This window comes from Echinops telfairi, unplaced genomic scaffold (genome assembly GCF_000313985.2).
Source record: "Echinops telfairi isolate 266 unplaced genomic scaffold, ASM31398v2 ScPeMD7_4;HRSCAF=17, whole genome shotgun sequence".
In the NCBI taxonomy this organism is placed as follows: domain Eukaryota; kingdom Metazoa; phylum Chordata; class Mammalia; order Afrosoricida; family Tenrecidae; genus Echinops; species Echinops telfairi.
Window position 1 is genome coordinate 21,081,646 of NW_022103900.1, and position 27,190 is coordinate 21,108,835.

Sequence of the window (27,190 nt, forward strand, 5' to 3'; positions counted from 1 at the left end):
ATAATAATTTATAAATTATCAAGGGTTCATGGGGGAGCGATGAGGGGGGGATGAGGAGCTGATACCAAGTATTCAAGTAGAAAGCAAATGTTTTAAGAATGATGATGGCAACAAATATATAAATGTGCTTGACCCTATGCATGTATGGATTGTGATAAGAGATATGAGCCACCAATAAAATTATTTTTAATTGACAAATCTGATCAATATTCCCTTTAATTTTTAAGTGATATATAAACTTAAATAAATAATTGGCTTAATTTTAACATATTCATATTGTATATCATGATCTATCACTTGAACTCAATCCAGTTTTAAAATAACTCAACTTCATCATAGCATTTTAATTGAAAAGCCCCAGACATTCTAGATGCAAGAAATATGAAAAGAAAAAAAAATAACCTTTTAGCTCCTTTGTTCCAACTCAAATTGCAATTCATGTAAAATGTTGACTTTGAAATTATCATTGTACTACCATTCATTAATCAACCAAGAAGAAAATTTTAAACCACAGGAAAGTGTTATTACTAATGTGTTCTGAAATAGAAAAGGAAAAAAAAAAGATTTTCAGATACCCTCTTTGTGACTATAAGTCTACTTCATAAGACCCCCCCTCTAATACATTCAACTTAAGTGACTATCCATTCACTAATATTATTTCAGCAACTGACTTGCCCCAGGCTGATGGCACTACCTTATGAATACAAGAATTCAGTATTCATAGGGCATTTCAAAATATGAAGACCTAAGTGTCTTAGTAAATGTGATTTAATTTATCTCAATACATTTTATTTTATTTTTGCCTGTTGGTTTTATTGTATAATAATAAAAAATAATAATACCTAGTTTTAAGGATTTTTTTATACACAATGAATGGTGATTCACAAAACTACATGATACTTGCAATTGGAAGTAGATCCTTTTTAGTAGACAAAATGAAGAGGTAAAAGCTATAAAGAAAATTTCAAAAGGCATCTCAAGAAACTGAGTAAATCACTATAACAAAATTTATAATGACCTCAAATTAGACCACTAGAAAGGAGGAATACACTCTGTATATCTTAAGCTGAACCCCACCCCCACCCCACACACACACACAAAGCTTTGAGTTCCAATACTGAAGTGTTCGATGAGCAAAAATGTAGACCCTAGTGGCCCAGAGGATTGGGCATTGCACTACAAACCACAAGGTGCTCACTAAAAACTTATAGCCTCAAAAATCCATAAGAGGCAGTTCTGGTCTGTTCCATACAATCACTATTAAATGGAATTGAATAGATGGCAGTGGGGGTTCTTTTGTTTGAACAGACAATATATTGAATGATGCTCAAAAACTCAAAACATCACTGCCATTGAGCTGATTCTGACTCAGAGGCACCCTGTAGAGCAGGCTATTCCTCCTTTGGTTTCCAAGAAGGTAACCCACTGTGGGAGGCGAAATCCTCACTTTTCTCACACGGAGCAGCTTGTGGTTTCAAACTGCTGACCTTATCGTCAGCATTGTAGTGCTTAACCCAGCACACCACCAGGGCTCCAACACTGAATGATGCAAAGAGCATCAAAAGAGGATCGGAAACATAATGATAATGATAATAAATAATAATAAACAGAATCACTGTGCCAAAAAAGAAATGGGTGACTTTTGACCATCTGAAGAGGTACTATATGGTGAGGAACCAATGGTATCGGGGGAAGAATCTAAGCTGCATTGGGGACACTATTGACAAACAAGGCTCCAGGAATTGATGGGGTTCTACTTTAGATGTTTCAACAAATTACTGCAGCACTGGAAACACTCATTCTTCTATGCCAACAAATTTGAAAGACAGCTACCTTGCTGACCAACTAGAAAAAAAAAATCCTATTTATGCTCATTCCAAATGAAGGTGACCTAACAGAAATCAGAAACTGTTAAATAATATAATTAATGGGCCATGCATCTAAAAGTGGATTGGGAGATAATTTAAAAATGATTGCCGCAGTATATCAACAGGGAAATTCAAACCAGATTCAGAATAGGGCACAGAATGAGGGATATCATAGCTGACAACGAATGGATCTTGGCTGACAACAGATTTTATTAAATAGATGTTTACTTATGCTTTAATGTTTATGAATAAAATTGTAAAGAAAGGAAATTCCAGAATACTAATTTGTGCTCATTGGGAGCCTGTCTACAGAACACCACAAGGCAATTGTTGAAACAGAGTTTGCGTGCTTTGAAATCAGGAAGGGGGTGCATCCAGGTTGTAGTCTTTCGTCATCCTTATTCAATGTGTATTCTGAGTAATAATCACAGCAATGACCTGGACTACATCAAGAAGATCTCTGCGCCAGCATTGGAGGAAGGTTTATTAACAACTGGTGGTATGCTAATGACACGACCTTGCTGTCTGAAAGGGATGAGGACTTGAAATACTTACCGACGGTACGAAGAGCAAAAACTACAGTTTCAGTATGGATTACAACTCAATTAAAAAATCTTGATAATCAAACCGGCATCATGGGAAACAGAAAGCAACGATGTTGAGAATTTCATTTTTCTTGGGTCCACCTTCAGTGGTCATGAAGGAAGCCCTCAGGAAACCAAGCAACATATCGCACTGGGCAAATCGGTTGCACAAATCTTTAAGGTGTTGGCAAACAAGGGTGCCACGCGCCCCTGCCCTGCCCCGCCGCAAGGGTGCCACTTTAAGGGGTAACATTGACTTGACCCAAACCACAATACTTAGAATAACTCCATATACATGTGAAAAGTGGACAATGAAGAAGGAAGACAAGAGAAGTATTAACATATTTGAATTATGGAATTAGCAAAGTCTATTGAAAGTATCGGGAAGTGCTAAAAGAACAAACAAATCTGTCACGGATAAAGTGTAGACTGAAACGAGGATCGTGAGGCTTGACCTCACATACTTTGGATGTGACTGGGAGAGACCAGTCCCAGGAAAAGGCTATCGAGCTTGCTGAAGTTGAAGGCCATCAAAACAGAGAAGACTCTTGAGCACCTGGATTGACACGGCGGCCGCAATAGTGAGCTGAAGCATCACAACAGTTGTGAAAATTGTGTAGGACCTGGAAGTGTTTTATTCTGTTACACAGAGCGTTGCTATGCATTGGAGGCAACTCCATGACCTCTAACAATAATGATATTTAATTCAAAAAGGGCATGGCATCCTTATCAATCATTTTTGTTAAGTATGTGGAGTGTTTTAATTGAAAAACTTTATAAAAGAAAGCAGTTGAAGATTTAAGTATACTGACTTAATTATTCATAATCTCATTCTTTAAGACTGATGCTCATTTAATTCAAGTATAGTTCCATTGATCATCAAACTCACATTTAACTACTTTTAGAAAATACAGGACATAAAGAGTAAACTACTTAATAAAAGAGAATTTTCTTTGATTTTAAAATAATAGGTCCTTTGAACATAATCTATTTAACATAGATTTTGAAAACACGTTATTTATATAATATGGAAAATTTAAGGATTCTAGGGTCTTATTTCACACTGTAATGTTTAATGGACATCACCTCCTAAGTAACCAAGAGTACCAGAAAATGACAATTCATCACAGCCTTTGTTTCTGATCTTTCCCTTACTCATTTGAATAATGGAAATCTATCACATGGGTTTGTTCTTAGAACGTTTATAAGGATAGTGATTTACATATTGAAATTGAGTGTTGTTACACATTTAAAATCTGTGAATCATTTTCACTCTATTCAAGGGATAATCCCATCTACATCAATAAAGTGTTCAGTGCATTTGAAAAAATAAATAACTTTATCAATTTTATCAACTTTATCAATAAATAACTTTATCAATTTACATTCATATTTTTCCTTATCAAACAATTGTAGTAAAATGGATTATGGTGTAAAATTATTGAGCAAGAATAAAAATAAATAAAGAAACTGTAAAGGGCATAGGTAGAATTCAGTTCTGCCTCAAGAAGTGGGAATTGGGATCATTCGCCTGAGAGGAAAATGTAGTCTCCTATATTCATGTATGTACGTGATTTTAGGAACAATGACATTAGACTTAAAGGCTAAAATCATGATTAGAACATGCAACACAGCTTTTCTTATTTCTTGAATTCTCTCAATTTACTCAAAATATGAACTATTAAGCTATTCCCCTGGGTTAATCTTTAAGCCTTTTAACCCCAAAATATTCCCTGACATCTTCTTAAAACTGAGCTAGTAAAGCATTTCTTCCTGAGCAGTATGCTCTTTTAAGAACTCTCTCTATGGGACCAAATTGACAACAACAACTCTAAAGATTAGATGAGAAACTTAGGAGGCAGTGAGTTCGTTACTTTGGGAGGAATGGCTCAAAGAAAGAAGGTGAAAATCGTTGTAAAAACAGAAAGAATGCAATCAATGTCAGTGAATTGCACACGTGGAAGCTGTTCCATCGCCGTGTGTTCTGCCATACACATTTTGAACAGGAACAACAAAATACCTTGTTAATGAAAAACCAAAACACCCCATGGGCTTGTACAATGATAAAAATTGACATCAATTGAAACTAAAGGTGAAACAACAGGAACCATGGATCACAAAGACCAGAAGTCAAGATTGACATAGCTATGCTCAATACTCATCACCCAAGCCACATTAAATCATGTTTTCTCTTCTGGAGCTCTCTACTTCCCTGTAGATAAATGGAGTACAAAAAGACTGGAAGTATCGACAAACAGCAAAATGTTTGCCATGCCAAAGACAAAAATTAAAGCGAATAAACAACAGAAAAAAAACCTTGAAACCTTCTGCATACCAGGTGCTCATAATTTAAACTGTAATATAATTCCCTGCTTGGATCTTAGATTTTATTATCACCTAAACTGATAGGCTTTTTCCATGTGGGCTTAGCTGACCCCTCACTTAGAGGGCTGCTTGTTTTAAGATACCAGGTGCTATCTTTCTGATAGCCCAGCACCATCTGATTTCTCCGACACACCTTGCTACAGCAGCCACATCTCCAGTGATCTCTTCATAAGAGTAACAACGGAGAAGGCTATGGATGATAGTGAATGTGCAAATTCCATTTGCTGAGCCCCCACGGGGATTAAGTCACTATTGAATTCCCTCAGCCCATTGGCCAGGGTTGTGAATCCCCTTGCCTTTCTTTAGGCAGGGCGCAGCAGAAAATGAATTAATGCAGATATGTTGTTGTTCTGTTACATGCTGTCAAGTTGGATCTAACTCACGGTGCCCCTGTGTAGAGTGATACAGAGCCAGTTCTGCACCACCCCCACAACTGTTGTTATGTCTGAGCTCACTGTTGCAGCCACTGTGCCAAACCATCTCTTTGAGGGTCTTCTTCGTTTTCATGGCCCCTCTGTTTTACTGAGCATGCTGTCATTTTCTAAGGACTGATTTCTCCTGACACCATGTCCAAGTTACATGAAACAAAGTCTCACCATTATTGCAGACATAATTAGGTTAGGTTAAAATTTAAGTTCTTGGCATTTATTTTCCCTTTTGACCCATTTTTAATTTATTCTAGTTTTTATTATTTTCTGATTGCTTTCAAATTGAAGTTTTGCTGTATTTAATTTTGTTGTTGTGCAGTGGCTGTTATATGATTTTATTTATATGAAATCTAGGATAAGTAAATTTATACATGGTAACGAGATCCATAGTTTCTTAGGGTTATGATGAGGACAATTTGGATGGTGGCGGTGAGGAGCTGATGAAAATAAAGAAATTGTCCCAAAATTGATTGTGGTCATGAACATATAATTCTTTTTAATATATTTAAATTTAATTGCCTTGTACATAAATTATATGTCAATAAAACTGTTTTCAATGAAACCACTTGACACATCACATGATGGGTTACAGATGCATTTCTTACTCTTCACTCTGAAAGACCATCAGAATCTAGTAGCCAGAATAGGAAAATAACAAACAATAACAACAACAAAAGCCCAAGGTAGTTCTATGGATGAAAACTGCATCCTACATACTAAGAAAATAGGTTTAAGACTTAATTTTTTTGGCAGTGAGGAGGACATTTTGTTACATTTTAACAGGTGTAATAGGAAAGAGAGAATACTTCAGGGGCCCTGGAAAATACTATGTAGAAACACCATTTGTTTACGATACCAAAGCTAACAGCTAGTATCTTTGTTCCATTTTAGGGATAAGTAAACAGAAATAATTCAATGAAAATGGTATCTAGTGTATAAATAATAGCAAATGACATAAAATTATAAAGCATATAATTGTACCAATTGACAGTTATTAGTGTACATATTTAGTGTATAACAAGAATTTTCCATAGTAAGTGGTGTTATTATATTCATTTCATAGAACAGGAAAATAAAGTCCAAACAGATTAATGCAAGTAATGTTCCTGTCCCATAGCTGTGGGTGGATGTGGAATTAAATCCATGCATCTGGATCCAGAATCTACAAATAAAATTGTGTTTATCTTCTCTATCTGAGATGAAAAGAAAAGGAGTGAGAATGTCTAAAATAGATTCTACAACACTAAATGGTATCTCCCCCCACTCAGATGGGAGCCAGGCATGATGTGGGATTTTTGGGGACAGGAAGACCACAGAAGATTACCCACGTGACAGGGCTGAAGTTTCCAGTGTCCTGTTTGACATGACCACTTTCCACAGCTATATATATTTCTATGCATGCAGATATAAGTGTGTGTGTGTGTGTGTGTGTTTGCAAGGTTAAATAAAACAAATACTAGCAGGGTGTGGACAGATTGGAACCCTCTTACACAGCTGGTAGGATTTTCATACAATGCAACCATTGTGGATAAATGGCATTGTCCTTACTCAAAACTGGTAAAAGAAATGCCATGTCCCTATAGTCCCTCGACTTGGGGGATATCCTCCAGAAATAAGATCCAACTATGGCACTAATAGTTATATGCACACCTATGTTCACTGCAGTACTATTCACAAAATTAAAAAGATGGAAACCACCTAAATCCCATCAATAAAAGAGTGGATAAATAGACTTTGATACTTATACACAATGGAATGCTATGCAGCATGGAAGAATATCACTGAAACTTCAAAACACCTTATAACATGGATAAACCTGGAGAAAAATGGATCCGTGTTAAAAACCAAAGAAGCCAGATTTAATGATCACATAGAGACAGGTGGAACTCATGAAAATTAAACTGCTGGTCTTTAATTACCCTTCCAGTCTCGAGCTGAACTCACCCCTCTTTGACTCAATTTTCAGACAAACAGTAAGACTACTGAGGTGCTCGTACCTAAGAGTAATCAATCAACATAGATTTCGGGGGCAGCATTTGTTCCCGGTCAACATTTGGAAGGGTTAGGAGAGTAGGAGGGGAGACCAGAAACAGGGAGGAAGTGGGGTGAGTGTGTTGCATTGACAGTATTGCAATAAATGAGATGAAGAAAGAGGCAAATGAATTGTTGAATGTAGAATTGATAATGTAGCTCTGTAAACTAGCACTGAATTGACAACAAAATGTTCAAATAATAATAGTAAGCTATACAAAAAGCGGACACTTCCTCTAAAAGTCATTGTGGTAGATCATAGTGGTATTTTAAAGAAGTAGAACTCAAAGGGCATTTTGGAAAAATAATTGCTTGGCAGTAAGAGTGTCAATATATAGGATGGAAATTATCTGACATAGGAAAATAGCTCCTAAGGCAAAGACGAGCTAGGATGAACAAGATGTTATAAAGTCAACAAATTAGGATGAACTAATTGTTATGAAGAAATAAAAGAAAATGCAAAAATTAATCTATTTAAATGAAGCAAAGTTAAAAGTCATAAAGAAGAAAGAAAAAGCAGAATTAAAACCTGAAAAGTGTGTGCTATGCACAAAAAACACACAAAATCCTCCTAAAGTATAAAGAAATTCGGATAAAGAACATTATTGTTTCTGGGGTAAGAAATGGATAGCAAATATATACTTCTTTTTTTTTGAAAGATGAATTTATTTTATTATGAAAATGGCTGTTACCTTACAGCCGACACTCCAAAACAGGATTTTAATAAACACTTGCCTTGATTATAAAATAGAGTAGAAACCATGAACCTTTTTCAAAAGTGGTTAGCATGAGCTGGGTCTTTTTTAAAGCAAAAAGGAGAACACTTTACTTTAGTTGATCAAGCGAAGAGCGAGCTGGGATCAAAATCCCAGAATTACCAAGACAGGCTGAGCCCCTCACCTTTCTAATCAACAAATGTCATTAAATACTTACCTTGTACTGCCAAACACTTTAAATCCATTCTATCACCCTAGACAGACTTTTTAGAATCCTCATTTGAAGGAGGTAGATATCTCTTACTTTTGCTTAAATTTTAGTGGACTTTCAAATGTCCTTGCAGAAGAAGATAGGACCAAACCAAACAAAACCAACACCACCACCACCAACAACAACACGTTGCAGAGTGAAAACAAACAACCGCACTGCAGTTGAGTCAGTGCTGACACCCAGCGACCCCCTGTGGGTTTCTGAGACTGTGATTGTATGCTGGAGTAGAAAGCTCAGTCTTTCTCCCTCAGAGCTGCTGGTGGTTTCGAACTGTCTTCCATCGGGATCGCAGCCCAACGTGTTACCACTACACCACGAGGGTTTCTTCCAGAGCTGGAAGGGTGCTAAATAAAATGTAAGCTTGTTGCTCAATATAATCTACCAATGACCAGAAAAAAACAGTGTGAGTAAACAAATTTGTAAATATTTTCTTGAAATTTTTATTTGAGATTGTTATAGAGGTTCTGGAGAGATCAATATATTTTCTTTAACGCAGAATGCTTAAAATTCAAGAAGCATCTGAGCAAGGTCTATTCATGTGTTAGATTCAAAATATCTGATTTAAAAAATATATATATCTGTACTGTACTAACTAGTTGACACAAGTTTGACATTTGCATTGTACTTATGCTAACACTCAGGTCTAAAACATTAAGTCAACAGTCAATCTGTTGATGGCATTGTTAGGTATTATTGAGATGATGTCAACTCAATGGCCCCAGGTGTTAGAGTAGAATTGCCCCCATAGGGTGTCCTTGTTTATCATCTCACAAGAGCAACCCCTAAGCCTTTTTAACAGACTGAGCAGAGGCCTCACCAGGTTTGACATTACCCAGTGTGGTAAACCACAGAGTCACCCTCTGACAATGTCTACTGGTGCCGTCCCCACCACCATGACCCCCACCCTCCAGAGTGACCCATTGACACAACCATGCCCTGTAACATTACGTCATTATCTCCGTTAACACATTCAGTAAGATTTGCTGTTTTATCCATCACCTATGTTATCTTGGTGACAGTGGGAGAAGGGCCAATATATATATATTTTTTAAAATCTGCAACCCACTAAAAAAGAGCCATGGTCTAGGGTTTTGTGTGCCAGTCTGCACAGATATTCCAAAAGATGAGTCACAGTCATTCACATACCAACTGGGAACCCCAATTCCTCAAAATCCCATTTCCAAGTAGAAAACCAATTATCTAAGTCTTTACTTAGTCTGTGCGGATCCTTCGGTGTCTGCAGTGATTTTACAGGAAGGATAAATGGGAAAAAAGGCACCTTGCCCACAATGAAATGAAAATATAAAGCACCAGATGCACTTTTTTGGACTAATAAAAGGCTTTCCCTTTAGGTGTATATAAGGGAAAAATACAATTAATAACTTATTACACAAAGCAGGTATCAAATCAGTGTGAAACTTTAAAAGAAAATGTTAGATTGACTCTGAAATACTGCATGTAAATGCCCTTAATAAGTCAAAGGACATAACATGCATATTGAAAGACAATTATACATGAGGATAAAAATGGACAGAAATGTGTTTTAGCATCTTAAAGATTCAGAGATGTCTATAAAAATATAATAAAGATACATGTCTATCCGACTTATTTGGAAAAGAGCAGTGATTTGTGCTTAGAGATATTTGTGATGCTGTTCCACAAGGAATACTGGTTTGCATAAATTAAAAATAGATCTCATATAAAAGATAAAACACTCAGGGCTCCCCAACAAGAAGACTGTTTGCAATGGTAGCATTTCAATCAGATTATCCCCAGATGCCCCCGATCTTGCCTTTCTAAGCCCCAGGAGAGGTATTCATTCATCCCTTGCCTGATCTTGCTTGGTGTTCTGTTTCCTTTTATGTTAGTGTATTGCGTAGGTCCACATTGCTCACTTAACTGTGAGTTTCCTGATTGCTACATACGTTTTGCACTCATTTTCATATTTCATTACATATACAGAGCCTAGTCTGTGGTGTTTAGCATTAGGAAATAAATTAATATATTGCAAGTTTTTCTTTGGCAGGAAAAATATGAAGCAACTTTGTACGGACATCCAATTCTTCCTTTGGCATTCATGCAGCCATATTAGTGAATGCCTACTATGTGCTGAGCACTGTGTACAAACTTAGTTCAATGCATAAAAACAAACCCAGTCTAGTTAACCATCTAGTTGATTCCAACTCATGGAAACACTACGTGTCTTAGAACCAGACTGCACTCTCCAAGGTTTTCAGTGACTGGAGTCTCTCAGAAATAGATGGCCAGGCGTTGTTTTGTTTTTTCCTCAAGGTCTTGATGAGTAGCTCTCTGTTCCACGAAAGAAACTCCACTTCAATATCGTTAAATTCTAAATTACCTGATTGAAAAGAATAGGAATCAAATGATTCCATTATTACATGACACTATTTATTTAGTGCTCTGCATAACTGGAAATATGTGTCAAATGCAAAAATCACAGTTGTTCATAAATGAGATTCATTATGACTTTGAGGGTGAGACGCCACTTGGCAGGTTACTCCCCTGTGCTGGGGATATGAAAAGAGAGACTTTGGCTGTGAGCTCTCTTCTAGATACAGCTATTCCTGGATCTCTTCCTCTCCCCCTCTCACAGGCAAAATGCAACATATTGTACATGGCTGTAAATTGCAAAATGCACCAACTTCGATTTCAACTTGGAAAGCCATAAAAATAGACTGAACATATCATGACAAATCAAACGTTTTTAAATAACACTGTTGGCAAGGCAGTTTTTACTGACAATTGGAAATGTTAACATTTTGCAAGAAGGTGAATTGTTTTTCTTGGCAGATATGTTTTAAAGAGCACTGAAAGGAAATCCGGAATCAGAACAAAAGCTTCTGAAGTAGAATCACTTCTCTTAAAGGAAATGCAAACATCAAAGAGAAATGACAACCAAATATATATTATTTTCTAGCTGGGAGAAACGGCTCTAGCAGAACAAGGAAAGAGTATTACTTATCTCCCTAACAATAAAGCAATAGAAACTCTTATACACGAGAAACAAAGTTATAGAATATACTAAACTGATTTTCCCAGTTAGCTTTCAAATGTCAGATTTCAATTCAGCAAAATGAAATTTTCGTCATAGACTGGCTTTAAGGCATTTCCAAAACACCTCCACTTTGGATTTGCTTCAGAGGGGAAGCAATGGCACATGTCGTGAAGGTTGGACTCAGAATTCCGAGTCCCAGTGCTGAAAGGCACTAAGTCCCATTGCTTATATTCAACCCATTGACATTTTTGCCCAATTTTCTATTCACTTATTCATTCAATCAACAAATGATCATTAAGTTCTAGATCCCCTGCTCTAGTTTCTGAGTTTTTCTTGAGTGTGTTAATGCTTAGAACCTTAAATGTTCAGAACCTTCAAATCCATCTGTCTCTATTTTATGTGTGTGTGTGTGTGTGTGTTTCCATGCATGCACCCACCGCATATATCCCCTAGGGTATAAGATCCTGAAACAACAAAACTGAAATGTGAGTGGCATGGGATAATACATTTCATAGAATGGAATATTCTCCTTCAGAAATTGTCCACGGGTTTTAAATACAGACGTATGCAATCCCTGCAGGAAGCTTTACAGGTGTGGTGAATATCAAAAGGCCTGAGAACCACATGGCTATGGTGAGCTCAAACAGTATCACTCTTCTGTGATCAAGATGTGGTCAAGGCCAGCCCTGGTGGTGCTGTGGGTGAGGCGCTGGGCTGCTAACCACAAGCTGAAACTCAGTCTTGGCTCTGCTGAAGATGAGGCTGGCTGCCCCTGTAAAGATTTATGCTTGCGAGGAATTGGAATCTACTGGATGGCAGTGAGTTTGATTTATGTGGGCCTCGCAGTCTTAAAAATCATTCAGAAGTTGAGCACTCAATCACTGGAGCGTGCTGCCTTTAATATGTTCAGATATGTGCCTGCTGCTCCCGGCTCCCATCATAAATTAATAAGCATGTGCCTAGAAGGCAAAAACTTGATGGCATTTATGTGGCTTCCATGGGCTATTCAAAATGATGCCATATCACCAGAGCGGATCTTCCAGAGAGCAAAGAGGGATGGTGCAATGTAGACTGTGGGTATCAGGCAGTGATATGACATTGAGGGGACTACAAGGAATGAGATAAATCAAAACCCATATGAATTGTTGAAGGCAGTAATTCTGCTCTGTGAATCTCTACCTAATTCACCTAAGATACCTCATTCACCAAGGATAGCTACAAGAGACGGAGACAGAGTGTGTGTGTGGGGATACAGTGAAAATTCACCAATATAATAAAATTATCATGACTCAAGTTTGCAATTTTCATTAATCCACTTATTTCCCTGAAAATGGGGGGGGGGGGAAACAAAACAAAAACAAACAGTCTTTTACTGTCAAATCCATGATGTGTCTCCTTAGAGACTATATGCATTGCGCTCTGAGGGAAGAAGGTGGGATCCTCCTTTGACCCATAAACCTGACGATTCTGAGAAGTACTTTTCTATGTTGCATGTAGCGCAAGGCTTTATTTCTATGTTTTTAATTTAATTTCAAAGTTTAAGACTTATTCCTAATAGTTCACTTCTGAAGGCTCATATTAAGGTTTGTGGGAAATATTTCCCTTTGCTCTTTCCTACTTTTATGATCTTGATATAAATTCATAAAAGAAAATGATTTAAAAGCCATTTTCCAAGCGGTTGAATATGGCTGACAATATGGCAACTAGATTAATATTTTTAGGGAGAGATGTTATTGCTCTAAAAGCACTCAAACAAATAAATAACAAGACAAGACAAAAAAAAAAAACCCTAGCAAAATCCATTTATGGAAGGAATCCTGGGGCACTCAGCTGCTGCCAGAGTGGTCAGCTTTTCAAACCTGGCAGCATTCCCTGGGGGAAAGAGGGGGCAGTTTACTCCTGTAAAGATGGCAGCCTTGGGGGCCCCTCTGTGCCTTAGTGTTGCTGAGTCAGAAGCTACTCTATAGTAATTAGTGTGATTAAAACACAGAATGATTCCCCAGATAAGCATGACCACTTAGGATTGGTTGGTGAACTCATTGATTGATGCGAACATCTGTACTACTCTTCATACAATCTCATAGAAAATGTATCGGACTTAAATCTATCTACGTGTATCTAACTTAAAAACTGTGACAACAAGGCGAACATCCAGAAGTTTTGAAATTCACCCTGGGATATACAAGAACGAATACATTAGCGTTTCCCCAGTTCGATGCATTCTGCAGGAAACATGCTACTCCTGGGCAGGAGGACAAAAAGAGAAACAGAATAAACCTCTATTGTTGATGTTACCAGCCTTCCAGGCAGCTCTGCATGGTGGCTCACCCAGCGCAGCAGAGCAGATCCCACAGAAACATCCAGCTCCGTGAGTGGTGGCTCAGTATATGGCGATCCACAGAGTTTTCTATGGCTAATTTCAAAAGCAGATCACCAGGCCTTATTTGCATTGTGCTGAGGTGTGGCCTGAGCGTCACTGTAGTTAATTGGGAGGAGCAATAGGATAACGTACACATTGGGTTGCTTTATTGTAAGGTCAGCAGTTCAAAATCACCAGTTGCTTCGCAGGAAAATGATGAGGTTTTCTACTTTTGTAAAGATGTATAGTCTTGGAAATCCTTGTGGGCCATTCTACTCTGTCCTTTAGAGTTACTGTGTGTTAACTTACTGGCAGGAGCTTGGCTTTTTGGTTTGATCTCCCTAACAATAAAGCAACAGAACTAGGTAAGCATTGTGCTGCTATCTGTAGTTAGGGGTTTCAACCTACCAGTCTCCTAGGGAGAGAGATGAAACTCTCTGCTCTCGTTCAGATTAATAGCCTGGGAAACCTGTACAGACAGTTCGACTCTGTTTATAGGGTTGCAATCAGTTAGCGTTGACTCGGTGAAATGAGATCCATGCAAAGGCAGTGGGTGTGGTTTTCAGTATGGTTTAGCATTTAATAGCAACAACAACAAAAAGGAAAATAATTGTCGAATCCATTTGGACTCATAGTGAGCCTATAGGACGTACTAGAACTGCTTCTCTGTAAGTCTTTATGGGAAGGGAAAGCCTCATCTTTCCCAGCAGAGTACCTGGTGGGTTCAAACTGCTGACCTTTCAATTAGCTGCCCAACTCGTACCCCAGGGATCCTTGGTATAGGCTATAAGACATTCCAATGTACATAGGTCTAAATAAAGAGTTTAAAGACAGTATGAAAGGAAAAATTGGGTTTCAGAAGAGAGAATATTGGGGGCAAAATAAAGGAATACAAAATCATCACAATGTGATCAGGGTTTCCCAAGAAGAAAAGGGCAGTCTAAAAGACCAATTCCAGGGAGAGAGGCTGAGTTTGAAACCCCATTTAGTCATCTGGCTTCGCTGTGTGAGCTCCCAGCATTCTGCAACCTCTCTTGGGCTCACATTTCTCAAAATGATAACAATTATAGCATCCACTTCATGAGGGTAAATGAGGTAAAGCCTGGGTACCCAGTGCATGGAACAAGCTGGCAGGCTTCAGCAAGGAAAACGAAGCCTTATCTTTCTGTTCTTTTTGACACTAGGGCCTTTCAAAAACAATTCTGGAGCACCATTCTTATTCTCTAGACAATATTTTGGGCATTCTCTTTAGCTTTTTGGTCACTGATAGAAAATATTTAATAAATATTATGCACTATATTATGCACTTCAACCTACTAAAACTTCAATTTTAATCCATTTTAAGTCTCAGCCCTTCCCTACCTCAGACCCAAGCCACTCATTTCAGTGGGCTTAGATAGTGGGCTGGTTTTTTGGCTTTTCATAAGTTCATCTCCTCATCCTTTAAGGCCCCCCCCCCCCCTAAATAGCATCTGTTTCCTCAGATTTGGGGAAAGGAGGAATGTGAGAATGAGCTCCCAGTTTTATTTAAGTCTCACTTCCTTTGATCCCACTCAGATTCATAGCGACCCTGCAGGACAGAGAAGGCTCTCTAGATCTTTACTGAAGCAGAAAGCCTCATTTTTCTCACCCGGCATAGCCAGGGAGTTTGAAACCACTGACCTTGCAGTTAGTATCCCACCACATAACCCAATTACAGGTACTCTTCATTGGGGTTCTTTTCCAAGTTACTAAAAGATCACCACACCTCTGGTTGGTCTCATCCCACCACCCAGTTTCTTGACAGGGAAGACAAAGTGTGCAGCGTCCCTCTCAGGATTCCAACCCAACTCTTTCTCCACATTGTCTACCACTCTTTCTGCCGGGATCACCATGCCATTGAAAGCACAAGAATTCAAAACTATATATATTAGCTTCGTAATTACAGAGCTAATTCAACTCAATCAAATCAAATCCTAGTCATCAAAAATAAAGGTTTTTTGCTTTTTTTTCACAGTGCAACCCACTTCAGTGCCTGAAACCCATGGGGTAAAGCCAGGCAATAGTTCGGGGTTACAATCTGCTTGGGCATGGGATACTGTGAGAGGCCCATGGGATCAGACCTGCCATAAATCCAAACCCATGCAGAAAAATAAAGCTTTACAATAAATATGTTTTACATGTTAGGGCATGATAACCTATACCTTATAAACCTATTTGATAAATATATATATTTTTAATATATATATATATATATATATTGACAGGTTACAAACTGCAAAATGTTTAAGCTAACCATAAAAGTCAGTGAGAGAAGAACACACACACACATATTGAAGGCAGAGAAAAATGAATTTATTTTTAATTTCTCTACGTATCTTTCACAGCTACATTTCCGTGAAGTGATTATTTTTATAAATCATCAAAATCAAATATTTGAATGGTGCTTTGCGCTTTACCCCAATAATCAAAGTGGGCATCTTTAATTTTTCTGTTGGGTATAGTCAAAACACAGTCTGAAGAGCTAGGATTTTCCAAAGAAGGGTCACTCCGGTGTCCAACTTCCACGGCTACTCTGTTGGTGGTGGTGTAGGTGCCCTCACGTCAGTTTCCGGCTCATGGTGATCTGTGGAACAGACGGAAACACCGCCCTGGGCGGCCCGGCCTCACAACTCTCGCGAGCTTTCACCCTAGGGTTGTAGTCATTGTGTCAATCCATTTCATGGAGGGTCTTTCTCCCTTCCCTCCTTCTTTCCTTCCTTCCTTCCTTCCTTTCTTCTTTTCCTTCCTTCCTTCCTTCCTTCCTTCCTTCATTGGGGTTCTTTTCCAAGTTACTAAAAGATCACCACACCTCTGGTTGGTCTCATCCCACCACCCAGTTGAAGAATGTCCTTCCCCAGGGACTGGTTTCTCCTGATAACATGTCTGAAGTATGTAAGCTGAAGTCTTACTCCTTTAGTTCCCATAGTTTCCAATAAAAATGTCCCTAACGCAATCTTACACAGTTTAGATTCATCGATAAAGTCAATATCCTTAGAATTTTACTCATAAAAAAGCCCCATGATATCCTAACAAACAAAAGTAATTTCAAAGAAATTGTGGGTTTAATTTCCCCTGTGGCCACTTGTTTCTTCATTTGAACTTAGCCTGATTACTATTGGGCCTTTGGTGCATGGTAACTTCTGGGGCTGTTAGTTAAAAAGCAATCTAATACTCAAAGATCCTTGTGCTTTTCTGTGTTACAATATTATACAGCTAAGAAAAATATCAACCTCCAAATTGCTGTGTATTCACCAATTTAGATGTTGTGGAATCAATATAACACAGTCTCTGATAGCAAGTAATAGCTATTTTCAATACCTGGTTAATTGTTTTATTTAACCCTAACATGGAATCTTCTGAGTGTCATGAAACCTTTTAGCAAGAGCAGACAATGGTCTTCATTTGAAAATTTCAGATCCACACTGAGAATAACCTTTCTCTTCAGTAAAGCCTCATTTTTCATTCAGCATGCAGCCTTACTTCTTGAAAATTGCCCTTTCAAATAGCTTGGGTTGGATGTTATCACACTTGTGTTAGTGTGACACTTCAACCTCACACACTGATTAATGTTCTCCATTCATTGCAAAAGCTAAAGCAATATTCATAGCGTAAAATGTAAATGTATCTAAAAATAAGAACAGTGTGACATTATATAAAGCATGTCAATACTAAGTGCTACTAGTGATCTCAAACTGTGCCATCAATATTTATTTACTGCTTGCTAGGACACAGGCAGTAGCAAGGATCAAAGAGAATATGCTGTAAAACCCTCACTCAACACCAGAAAATTCTATCCAGTAGACTGCTTCTTCTACAAAAAATGGAAATGGGCCGCTATGTTTCTCATATGTAGCAGCACATGGCCTCATTCCAAATTCTAGGCTATCAGCAGTACCTGGCATATATCAGGAGCACCTGCTCAGCTCGTGAGTTTACATTTAAGTCATGTTTGTCTGCTGTTGGGCTCCATTGAGCGAGTCCAAGTCATAGTTACCCTCTTTATGAAAGAAGGACACCTGACCCTCTCCGGTGCATCTTCCCAATTGTTGCTGTGATTAAGTCCATTGTAGCCACTGGGCCAACACATCTATTTAAGGGCCTTCCTCTTCATTGTTGACTCTCTATGAAACATGATGTCTTTTTCCAGGGATTGGTTCCTCCCATAAAGGTCTAAAGTAGGTGACATGAAGTCTTATTCCTCATTTTAGTTTCTTCATTATTGTATATTCAGAAAATGTATTTTCTAGCTAACGTTTTGGGTAAACTATACCCATCTAAATTACATTTACCTGATAAATCAATAAAGACTATAGATTGTGTGTGTGTGTGTGTGTGTTCTATTCTGCACCTTTTCTGATTCTTCCTTTTCTGTGTTCTATTAATTACCTGTCCCAGAGTGGCCAAGCAAGTCTTCTCTGCTCATTTTTCATGCATTTTCCTGAAGAATCAGCTACTCTCATTTTGTATATTTCCAAACTAAAGATTGGTGTAGATGAATGCCTACTTTTCACCTTGGTTTTTTTCTAATTAAAATATATTCACCAATTAATAAAAGTATGCTTAATTATATTTCATTTGAGACTGTATTACCAAAGAAAGAACTGAATATTAATTAGTTGTGAAGCACTAGCTAATGGTTTCTGGGAGAGGTGAGATGAGTGGCAAAGAAAGCACAGACTTTCAATCAGTAGAGATGGAGGACACTTCAATCCAGTTAGAGAGAAATGATGAGGGGAATATATGAATGTAGCAGTTCACTGATAAAGTTCAAGAAATGTGAGAAATACAGATTAAATTGTGGGCAAGGGAAGGTGTATGCTATAATACCTACACAGTATACTCTGTATATTAACTGCTAGCAGTTGTGGGCAAGTTCTAGAAACCAGAGGGAAGAATCTAATCAGAACCATTGCCTTTACATTTTGCTCTGGGTCTCAGAATTTTAGAGAAGCATCCTCAGGCTGGGATAGAAGAGGAAGAACAAAAAGAAAATGAAGAGGAGAGCGCATGGAATGTGTCTGCACAGCTGTACAGCGGCTCCAAGTGTCTTCGTGAAATCTTGTTATAAATATTGAAATCCTACAGCAGTGGTTCTCCAACTTCCTCACACTGTGACCCTTTCATACAGTTCCTCATGTGGTGGTGACCCCCAACCATCAAATTACTTTTGTTGCTACTTCATAATTATAATTGTGCTACTGTTATGAATCAGGTGACCCCTGTGAAAGGGTCGTTCGGCCCCCAAATGGGTCACGACCCACAGGTTGAGAATCACTGCTATAGAAGGATTTGTCCAAACAGAGGTTAGGGATGCAAAAAGGGAAGGAAAGAAGGTAGATTGGAAAATCATTTTTTTATAGAGCACATTGATGACAAAGTTTCAGCTCAAATCTACCCAGAGATGCTGGGAAAACAGGCAGGCTGAGTGACCTACTCCTGAAGATGCGGTCTTGGAAACTCCAGGGAGCAGGTTGCCTGCCTGCGTGGGGTGACCATGCATCGGAGTTAGCTGGCTGACAACCACTAACAACAGGAGAAGAAGAGTGACTATTGAGTGGTGGACGAGGGAGGCAATCTACCAATAATAGTAAGTGTTATAGGACACTCAGGGATGATTAAAGGAATCCTTTAACTGAACTTTCTGAGCAATCATAAGAATTTATATTGTGTGTATACCCTTGTTAATTAGAATGTACTTGATTTCCTTATTATAGAAATGCATTTTTCTTTTTAAACTTTAAATTACTTTTAAACCCATACATATTACCATTAGCTGTAGAAAAATACACTTACAGAAAACTTTTTCACACACAAAAGATGCTAACAAATATCATCAATTAATAGATATCCTCACTTTAGATCTCTAGATATTCAAATTTTTATAGTCAAAATACTTTAGAACAAATTAATATTCTCTGGTTTATGTTTTCAGACATACCTAAAATTTTTCCTCTCTTTCTCCAGAAATTTATATTAGAAACTGACTTTTCATAGCTAATTTATTTTTATTCTATTATTCAGTTAACAACCTAATAAATACCATAATTCTACATTGGGTTACTACTGTACTCAACAAAAGTATATAACTTTCCAATATTTTATCAGCTGATTATAATATAATGGATTTTTATAAATTTCATTAAAACAAAATTATTTATTTTATAAATAATTCAAAATAATTTGCAATGACATTAGAAAAAATGCATTCATTATTAATTGAAATTTAATATCTATATCATAACATTCCATAGTTCAATCACATCCAGCAGAACTGTACAATTGCTACCACAGTTTCAAAACATTGTTTCTACATGCACTCCTTGACATCATCTCCCTATTACCCCAGCACCACTATGGTACCTCTAATCCCAAAACCATTATTCTACTTATTGTCCCTATAGTTTCAGCAATCCTTGGGCTTCATATACCCCAAAATGGAAAACACATAGTACAACTTCAAGAGGGTGACCTTCAATGACATAGCACCTTTGAGATACACCTTAATACAAACAAAAACTAAACAAAACAGTGCACACCGAAAATACAGAAAATTTTTGAAACCAGATCAGGTCTAGCCTTCATCAAAGGGGAAATCTACTGGAAAAATTTAACTTTTCAAGTCTGCTTTATGCTTTTGATCTTCTATACTCATCTCTTGAAAGCACTCTGATTTGTTTTGTTTGGGCCAGAGTTGACAAATAATATATTTCTATGGAATACAAGCCAATAGCATTAATTATAATGAAGCAATCTGACTATCTTAAAGTAGCATGGGAATGACATCTGATTCTTCATATAAATATGCCCAATAACCAATTTTGAATTATATAGCTTTGGCAAATATCACCTTTGATCATAAAAAAAAAAATCTCCTATCTATTGTCTTATGCCAAAGAAGTGAGTGAAATATTTATAAATTCAGGTTACTCACTTTCCCTAAGCTTTTATAAATTTCTTCCCTCGGTTCCCAAAGTGAAGATAACAAAGCCCACATGGAACAACATATCAGCCTGTGTGATCACGAGCTGTCGAACAGATCACTGAAGACAATTGGGTGCATAAGCAAATGTGGTGAAGAAAGCTGATGGTGCCCGGCTATCAAAAAGTATAGTGTCTGGGGTCTTAAAGGCTTGAAGGTAATCAAGCGGCCATCAAGCTCAGAAGCAACAAAGCCCACATGGAAGAAGCACACCAGCCTATGCAACCACGAGGTGTCGAAGGGATCAGGTATAAGGCATCATCAGAACAAAAAATCTTACCATAGTGAATGATGTGGGGAGTGCAGAGTGGAGATCCAAAGCCCATTAGTAGGCCACTGGAGATCCCCTTGCAGAGGGGTGTCGGGGAGGAGATGAGCCAGTCAGGGTGCGATGTAACAACGATGAGAAATACAACGTTCTTCTAATTCCTAAATGTTTCCTCCCCACTCCCACTACCATGACTCGAATTCAGGATGTACACTGGTACAGATAGGAACTGAAAATACAGGGAATACAGGATGGATGAGCCCTACAGGACCAGTGGTGTGAGTGGCGAAACAGAGAGGGTAAAGGGAGAATGGGTAGGAAAGAGGGAACCGATTACATGGAACTGTGTGTGACCTCCTCCCTGGGGGACAGACAACCGAAAAGTGGGTGAAGGGAGACGTCGGACAGGGCAAGATATGACAAAATACCCATTTATAAACTATCAAGGGTTCATGAGGGAGGGGGGAGCGGGGAGGGAGGGGAAAAATGAGGACCTAATGTTGGGGGTTTAAGTGGAGAGAAAATGTTTTGAGAATGATGTACAAATGCGCTTTACACAATTGATGTGTGTATGGATTGCGGTAACAGTTGTATGAGCCCCTAATAAAATGTTCTAAAAAAAAAAGTTCATCCAAAATTAATTGAGGCAACAACAGAATTCCGCCACCTTCCTCACAATTGTCATGGGTAACCCCGTGGCTGCAACCACGGTGTTGATTCATCTGGCCAAGGGCAGTGCTCATTTTTTGTTGCCCCTCTACTTTACCAAGCATAATGCCTTTTCCCAGGGATGCTCTCTTTTGATATGTCCAAAGTATGTGATATAAAGTCTCACCATCCTTGCTTCTAAGGTTCATTCTGTCTGTACTTCTCCCAAGAGATTAGCTTGCTCTTTCGGCAGTCCATGACACTTTTAATAGTCAATTATTCAATATGGTTTCCAAAAGGCCCTTCTGATTTGGAAAAGCTAAACTATGTTTTAATTAAGCTCAGTGTCACGCTCCTTGAATAATTTACTTCTTTATTACAAAAGTCAGGTGTATTTTGCACTGAGAATGTTCTGCTTTTCTATAATGCTGATATTTTTTGACTCAGAAAAATATGCAGGCTAAAAATTTTGCCCAGGTTTACAGTGGTCATAAATGATGTTTCTAATAGAAATGAGAAACTTGACATATTGAACTGTAACATCACCACTGAGAAAACCAAATTTGCCCTTGCCACAAATATGAATATGCCATTAAAGTAATGCCCTCTCTCTAAAGGAGTCCATTATAAAGCTCAACCTGTATCTCTCTGCAAGAAAAATCAAGAAGCTGGATTTTTAGTTAAAGTTTTTAAAGTGAAAAAAGTAGCACAGTTTCTGATAATTTCTCATACATCAATGTTGTAATTCATTATGATATATTCAGACATTGTTATTTTGCATTTAATTCAGGAATTAGTGTTGACTGATCAGCATGTACTAGCCCATTTCTTAGTTCGCCAAATAGAAAGCATATCACCATGTTACTTTGTCTTTGAGCCATTCTGAGCAAAATGAAGAATCCAGCCAACAAGAAATGGATCTGTGAACACTACTAAAACTTACGAAACCCCATGAATTATGCAAAATGTACTGGGAATGCACATAAGAATTCTTAAAATTCCTCGCTCATTCTAATATTGTAAAAATCCAAATGATTCTCTGTTGCTTTAATGTCTCCTCTGGGTAATTTTTCACCAACACATATGAAAAAAGACTCAAGTTTTGGAAGCAAAGCTCTTCATATAAAATGAAATATGAAGTTTTGTGTAAAATAAGGCAATTCTAACACTTACTCTTCTTTGCATCTCTATATACCCTGGGATCAGGGAACATAGGTAGGAAAGGGTTGCTCTGTGCTTTTCTCTGACCATGACATATCTCTTTTCCAGATCTTTTCACAGATGCAGAGGGACAGGGAACACTTTATTGCTTCTCATACCGGCATCAGACTGACAGTCGGGGACACAGGTTTATTAATAGATGTTTTATCACATCAATGTGTCTACATTTTTCTGATCTATAAAATGCATGTTGGATATGAAAGTCTCTCTCTGTGTATATGTGATTTACATAAACAGAATCTATTTGTCACATCAATTAAAAGTTCGTGTTTTATCCACTCATATGTTTAAGTAGATACTTAGAGCAAAACTCATTGGCAGTCCAGTGGCTTCCAACTCAGAGCACAGAACAGAAACACCCCATACTGCCCTTGATCAAGTCCTACCAGACCTCCTACACCCTCCTTGCCATCAATTTTCTGTCACTTGTTCCCTTGTCCCTGGGTTTGCTAACACCTACTTCCTTCTGCCCATCCTCCTCTCTCCCATGTCCCTCCAGAACTGTCATTCCATTGTTCACTCTTCCGGCTTGTTTATGCCACCTATCCCATCCAGATAGACATGCAGAGACAACAATATGCACAATCACAAGACCAGGCAGTTCCTGTTTCATGCCAGTGTGTTGCGTTCTTGTCTTGGAGAACCGGGTTGAAGTCTGATCCCTCCTTCTCTGTAGAGAGGAATTACTGAAACCCAAATGAAGGCTAAACATGATAGTGTGACAAGAAGAAAGTAAAAGGAAATAGAGAAAAGAACTAGGAGGCAAAGGACACTTATAGAGACCTAAATACAGGCATGTACATATGTAAATATATTTATATATGATGATGGGGAAATAGATCTATGTATATATATTTATAGCTTTAGCATTAAGGAAACAGATGGACATTGAACATCCCCTTAAAGAAGGGCAGTGGGGAGAAGACAGGTCAGTTAGGGTGCAGTATAGCACCGATGAAACATACAGCTTTCCTCTGGTTCTTATAATGCTTTCCCCCACACCCACTATCATGACCCTAATTCTACCTTACAAATCCACCTAGACCAGAGCATGTATACTGGTACAGATAGGAACTGGAAACACAGGGAATCCAGGACAGATAAACTCCTCAGGACCAATATTGAAAGCAGCCATACCAGGTTTGTAAGGGTAAGGTGGGGGAGAAAGGGGAAACCTATCACAATGACCTACCTATAACCCTCTCCTAGGGGGATGGACAACAGAAAAGGGGGTTAAGGGAGACATCGGATAGTGCAAGACATAAAAAAATAATAATTTATAAATTAACAAGGGTTCATGAGGGAGGGAAGGAGGAGGAGGGAGGGGAAAAAAGGAGGAGCTGGTACCAAGGGCTCAAGTAGGAAAAAAATGCTTTAAAAACAATGATGGCAACATATGTACAAATGTGCTTGACACAATGGATGGATTGTGATAAGAGTTGTATGAGTCCCCAATAAAATGATTTAATAACAACAAAAAAAGAAATACACCATAAATTTCCAAGGCTCCACATTCTATGAAGCCAATCACATTTTTTTTTTTTCAGAGTGGCTTGTGGATTCAAATCACTGAACTTTGGGTTAGCACCCAGCACTTTTAACCATCACAAGCTGTGTTATGCCAACATTTATTTAGAACCTGCTAGCTACTAGTCATTGTTCTGAATCACTTTACAATTACATTCATGAGGTCATCTTCACAATACCCTAATATATTTAAATCAGCACCAATCCCTACCAATCCCATACATTACAGAGTAACACTGTGCCATAGGGATTTCTTGGCCATAGCTGTCTGGAACCAGACCCTAGGTCTAAGGATAGCTTAGTACTCTTATTAGGACCATTTGCGACATCAGGAACCTGAGGCCTAAAACGGAGGAGGAACCGCTCCTTAGTAGCAGGTGCGAGACAGTACCACGGCTCCTCTCCAAAGTCTCCCTCTCACTCACCCCAAGAGGTTTTTAAAATCAAATTATACTTTCTATACTATGCCCATGAGCAAGACAAAGCTCCTGAAATATGGGAGAAAGAATAGTAACTTTACTGACTTTATTTTCATTGGCAGGCAAAATAGGCATAAGAGCAACTTTAAAGGCAAAATAATCATTTATCCACTTAAGTAAGAATAACTCTTGACAGTTTAAGATTATGTCCAGCTGTACAGACTAGCGTGGCATTGTCTAGGCTGATCTCATTAAAACACCGAAAAATTAATTTACAGCCTCCAGTCTATTGAGAGCCTACTAAACATTAAGTAAGCACAATGAAAGAAATACTCAAGTTGCAAGGGCACTTGACATTTATCTCATTATATGTATCTGTATTAATAAATACTTAAGATTAAATATTGACTAATAGTCTTTTAGATATATGTAAATAAATTATTTCAAGCAAATAGGAAGTAATTAAATATTCATTTTCCCCTAAAATAGTTTTAACTTATTAATCATCATTATCCAAGTAAGCCAAGCTAATAAGAAAACAAGATCTTGTGTGTTATTGAATCCTGCTATAATTGTGCTATAGTTTCAGCACCACAAATGCACCATACTCATGCACAAATTTCAAAATAGACCCTTTATGACTCATATGGGTTTGTTATCTCTCTATCGGCTACTCATATATACCAGCAAAATAACTAAAATTCAAATCTAAAACTACTTTGGGAAGTTTGTGGTGATGTTTGGTATGGATGTAATCTTCATGTGAATAACTCAGCACAAGATGAAAAGTTAAAAAATGCTGTATTAATAAGGCGCATTCATGGTTCAGGGTTGAAATTTATGCCATAACAAATTATATCAATCTTAAAATTGTTTCCAAACCAAATGTAATGCTATCAAGTCACTTTTGACTCTCAGTGACGCTTTAAGACAAAGCAGAATGTTTTCAGATTATAACTCTTCAGGGAAGCAGATTGCCTCATCTTTCTCCCAGGGAGCAGGGGATGGGTTGGAGCCACAAACCTTTTGGTTCATAGCCACACACTTAACCTAGAGCACCACCAGGAGTCTTTTGTTTCTGAATGTGTGTAACATGCCTTTATCATAATATGAAAATATGCATATACAATACGCAAAACAACGCACAATTTCCTGTCCCCCCTGACTGAGAGTACGTGAGCTTTCACACTCAAGGACTTGCTCTCTGCCTCAGCTAACTCTCGTCACTGAGAATGTTGCTTGATTTTCCATCTTTGCTGCCTAATTCCCATGTAAGTTATACCTTGACAGAGCCTATAGATTATTCACAGTCTTTCCCTCTTTTAACATCTTTTGTACTTATGATAAATATTTACATGGCACATATTTTACGATGTTTTCCTTGCTTAAAATTATTGTATAGATCTCCAAAATCTATAAGTGAGACACTTACCTCCAGATCCAATATCCGTATCACCAGTAACACAATCCACACACTCACACCATGCACAAATACTTGACACAGAGACACACATCTGACTTGAGACACACATCTCTCTAGAACTACTCTACTGAGAATGTGCAGGGCTTTATTTCTTAGTGCTTTTTATCTCTTTGATGAACTCTCTCTTTTTTGTGTCTCAAAAAATCAGCCTAATAATCCAGTTCAAATATTTCCTCATGTGTAAATTCTCCCCTGACCTTTCCAAGGGTGGATATTCCTTTCCGTGTATCCCCATAGTACCTGCAATACCACTCTATTAGATAATTTACCACATTACATGTGTCCTCACACCTGTCTCATTCTCTCTCTCTCTCTCTCACACACACACACACACACACTCACACACACGCATACACACCCTACCTTTCTCTCAAATTTCTGCTCCCTTCTTGTCCTCTGCCCTCTTCCCTTTCTCTTTATACCTGACTAATTTTATCCCTTAAAGGAAACAGCTGTACCACTGTTGCCTTTAAGCCTGTTCAAAGTATGACTGGATATTAAAAACACTTAATAAATATTTGTTAGATAAAATAGTAAAATAGTATACCTTGTCACAAGAAAATAGACATTTTATCACACGCCAATAGTACTAAGTGAGCAGATTTTGAAACCATCAAAAATAAAATGCAAATACTCCATGGTAATCCTAAAGCTAGAATGGCACGGAGAAGAGTCAAACATTAGATACTTGGAGAGAAATCGCCACCTACCAAGAGAATTACTACATTATTCAAATATGAGCTCATGATATTGAGCCTCAGCACTGATCTGATCATTTCTCAAGTACTTAAACATCTGAGGCCACCAGGAACACTCATGTTAGAGTAGAAAGTATTCTACACAACAGCAGCTTCCTAAGCAACATTCCATGTGGTCTCTTCTTACCCAAAACTCCTACCAAATCCACAGAAACCACTGCCCAGATAAGGTAAAGCCAGACCCACACTGGAAAGTCCAGTTTTACTC

General features: G+C 38.0%; 1 protein-coding gene and 1 non-coding gene across 5 annotated transcripts in view; both read right to left on the bottom strand.

Moving 5' to 3' along the window:
• The window catches only part of KCNJ3 (potassium inwardly rectifying channel subfamily J member 3), a 160,333-nt gene that overhangs the window by 45,748 nt on the left and 87,395 nt on the right, over positions 1–27,190 (bottom strand). The window contains exon 3 of one of the 4 annotated variants that reach the window (XM_045298801.1): positions 15,971–16,263. The exons of the other annotated variants lie outside the window; for them this stretch is intronic. Within the exon in view, the coding sequence (XP_045154736.1) occupies positions 16,208–16,263 (56 nt within the window). The 3' untranslated portion in view covers positions 15,971–16,207. Of the gene's footprint in view, positions 1–15,970; positions 16,264–27,190 lie in introns of those variants that run through there. 4 annotated transcript variants of the gene reach the window in all.
• Positions 15,650–15,783, bottom strand: LOC115872887. The gene has a single exon (XR_004048092.1). It is a non-coding gene; the product is annotated as a small nucleolar RNA SNORA42/SNORA80 family (small nucleolar RNA).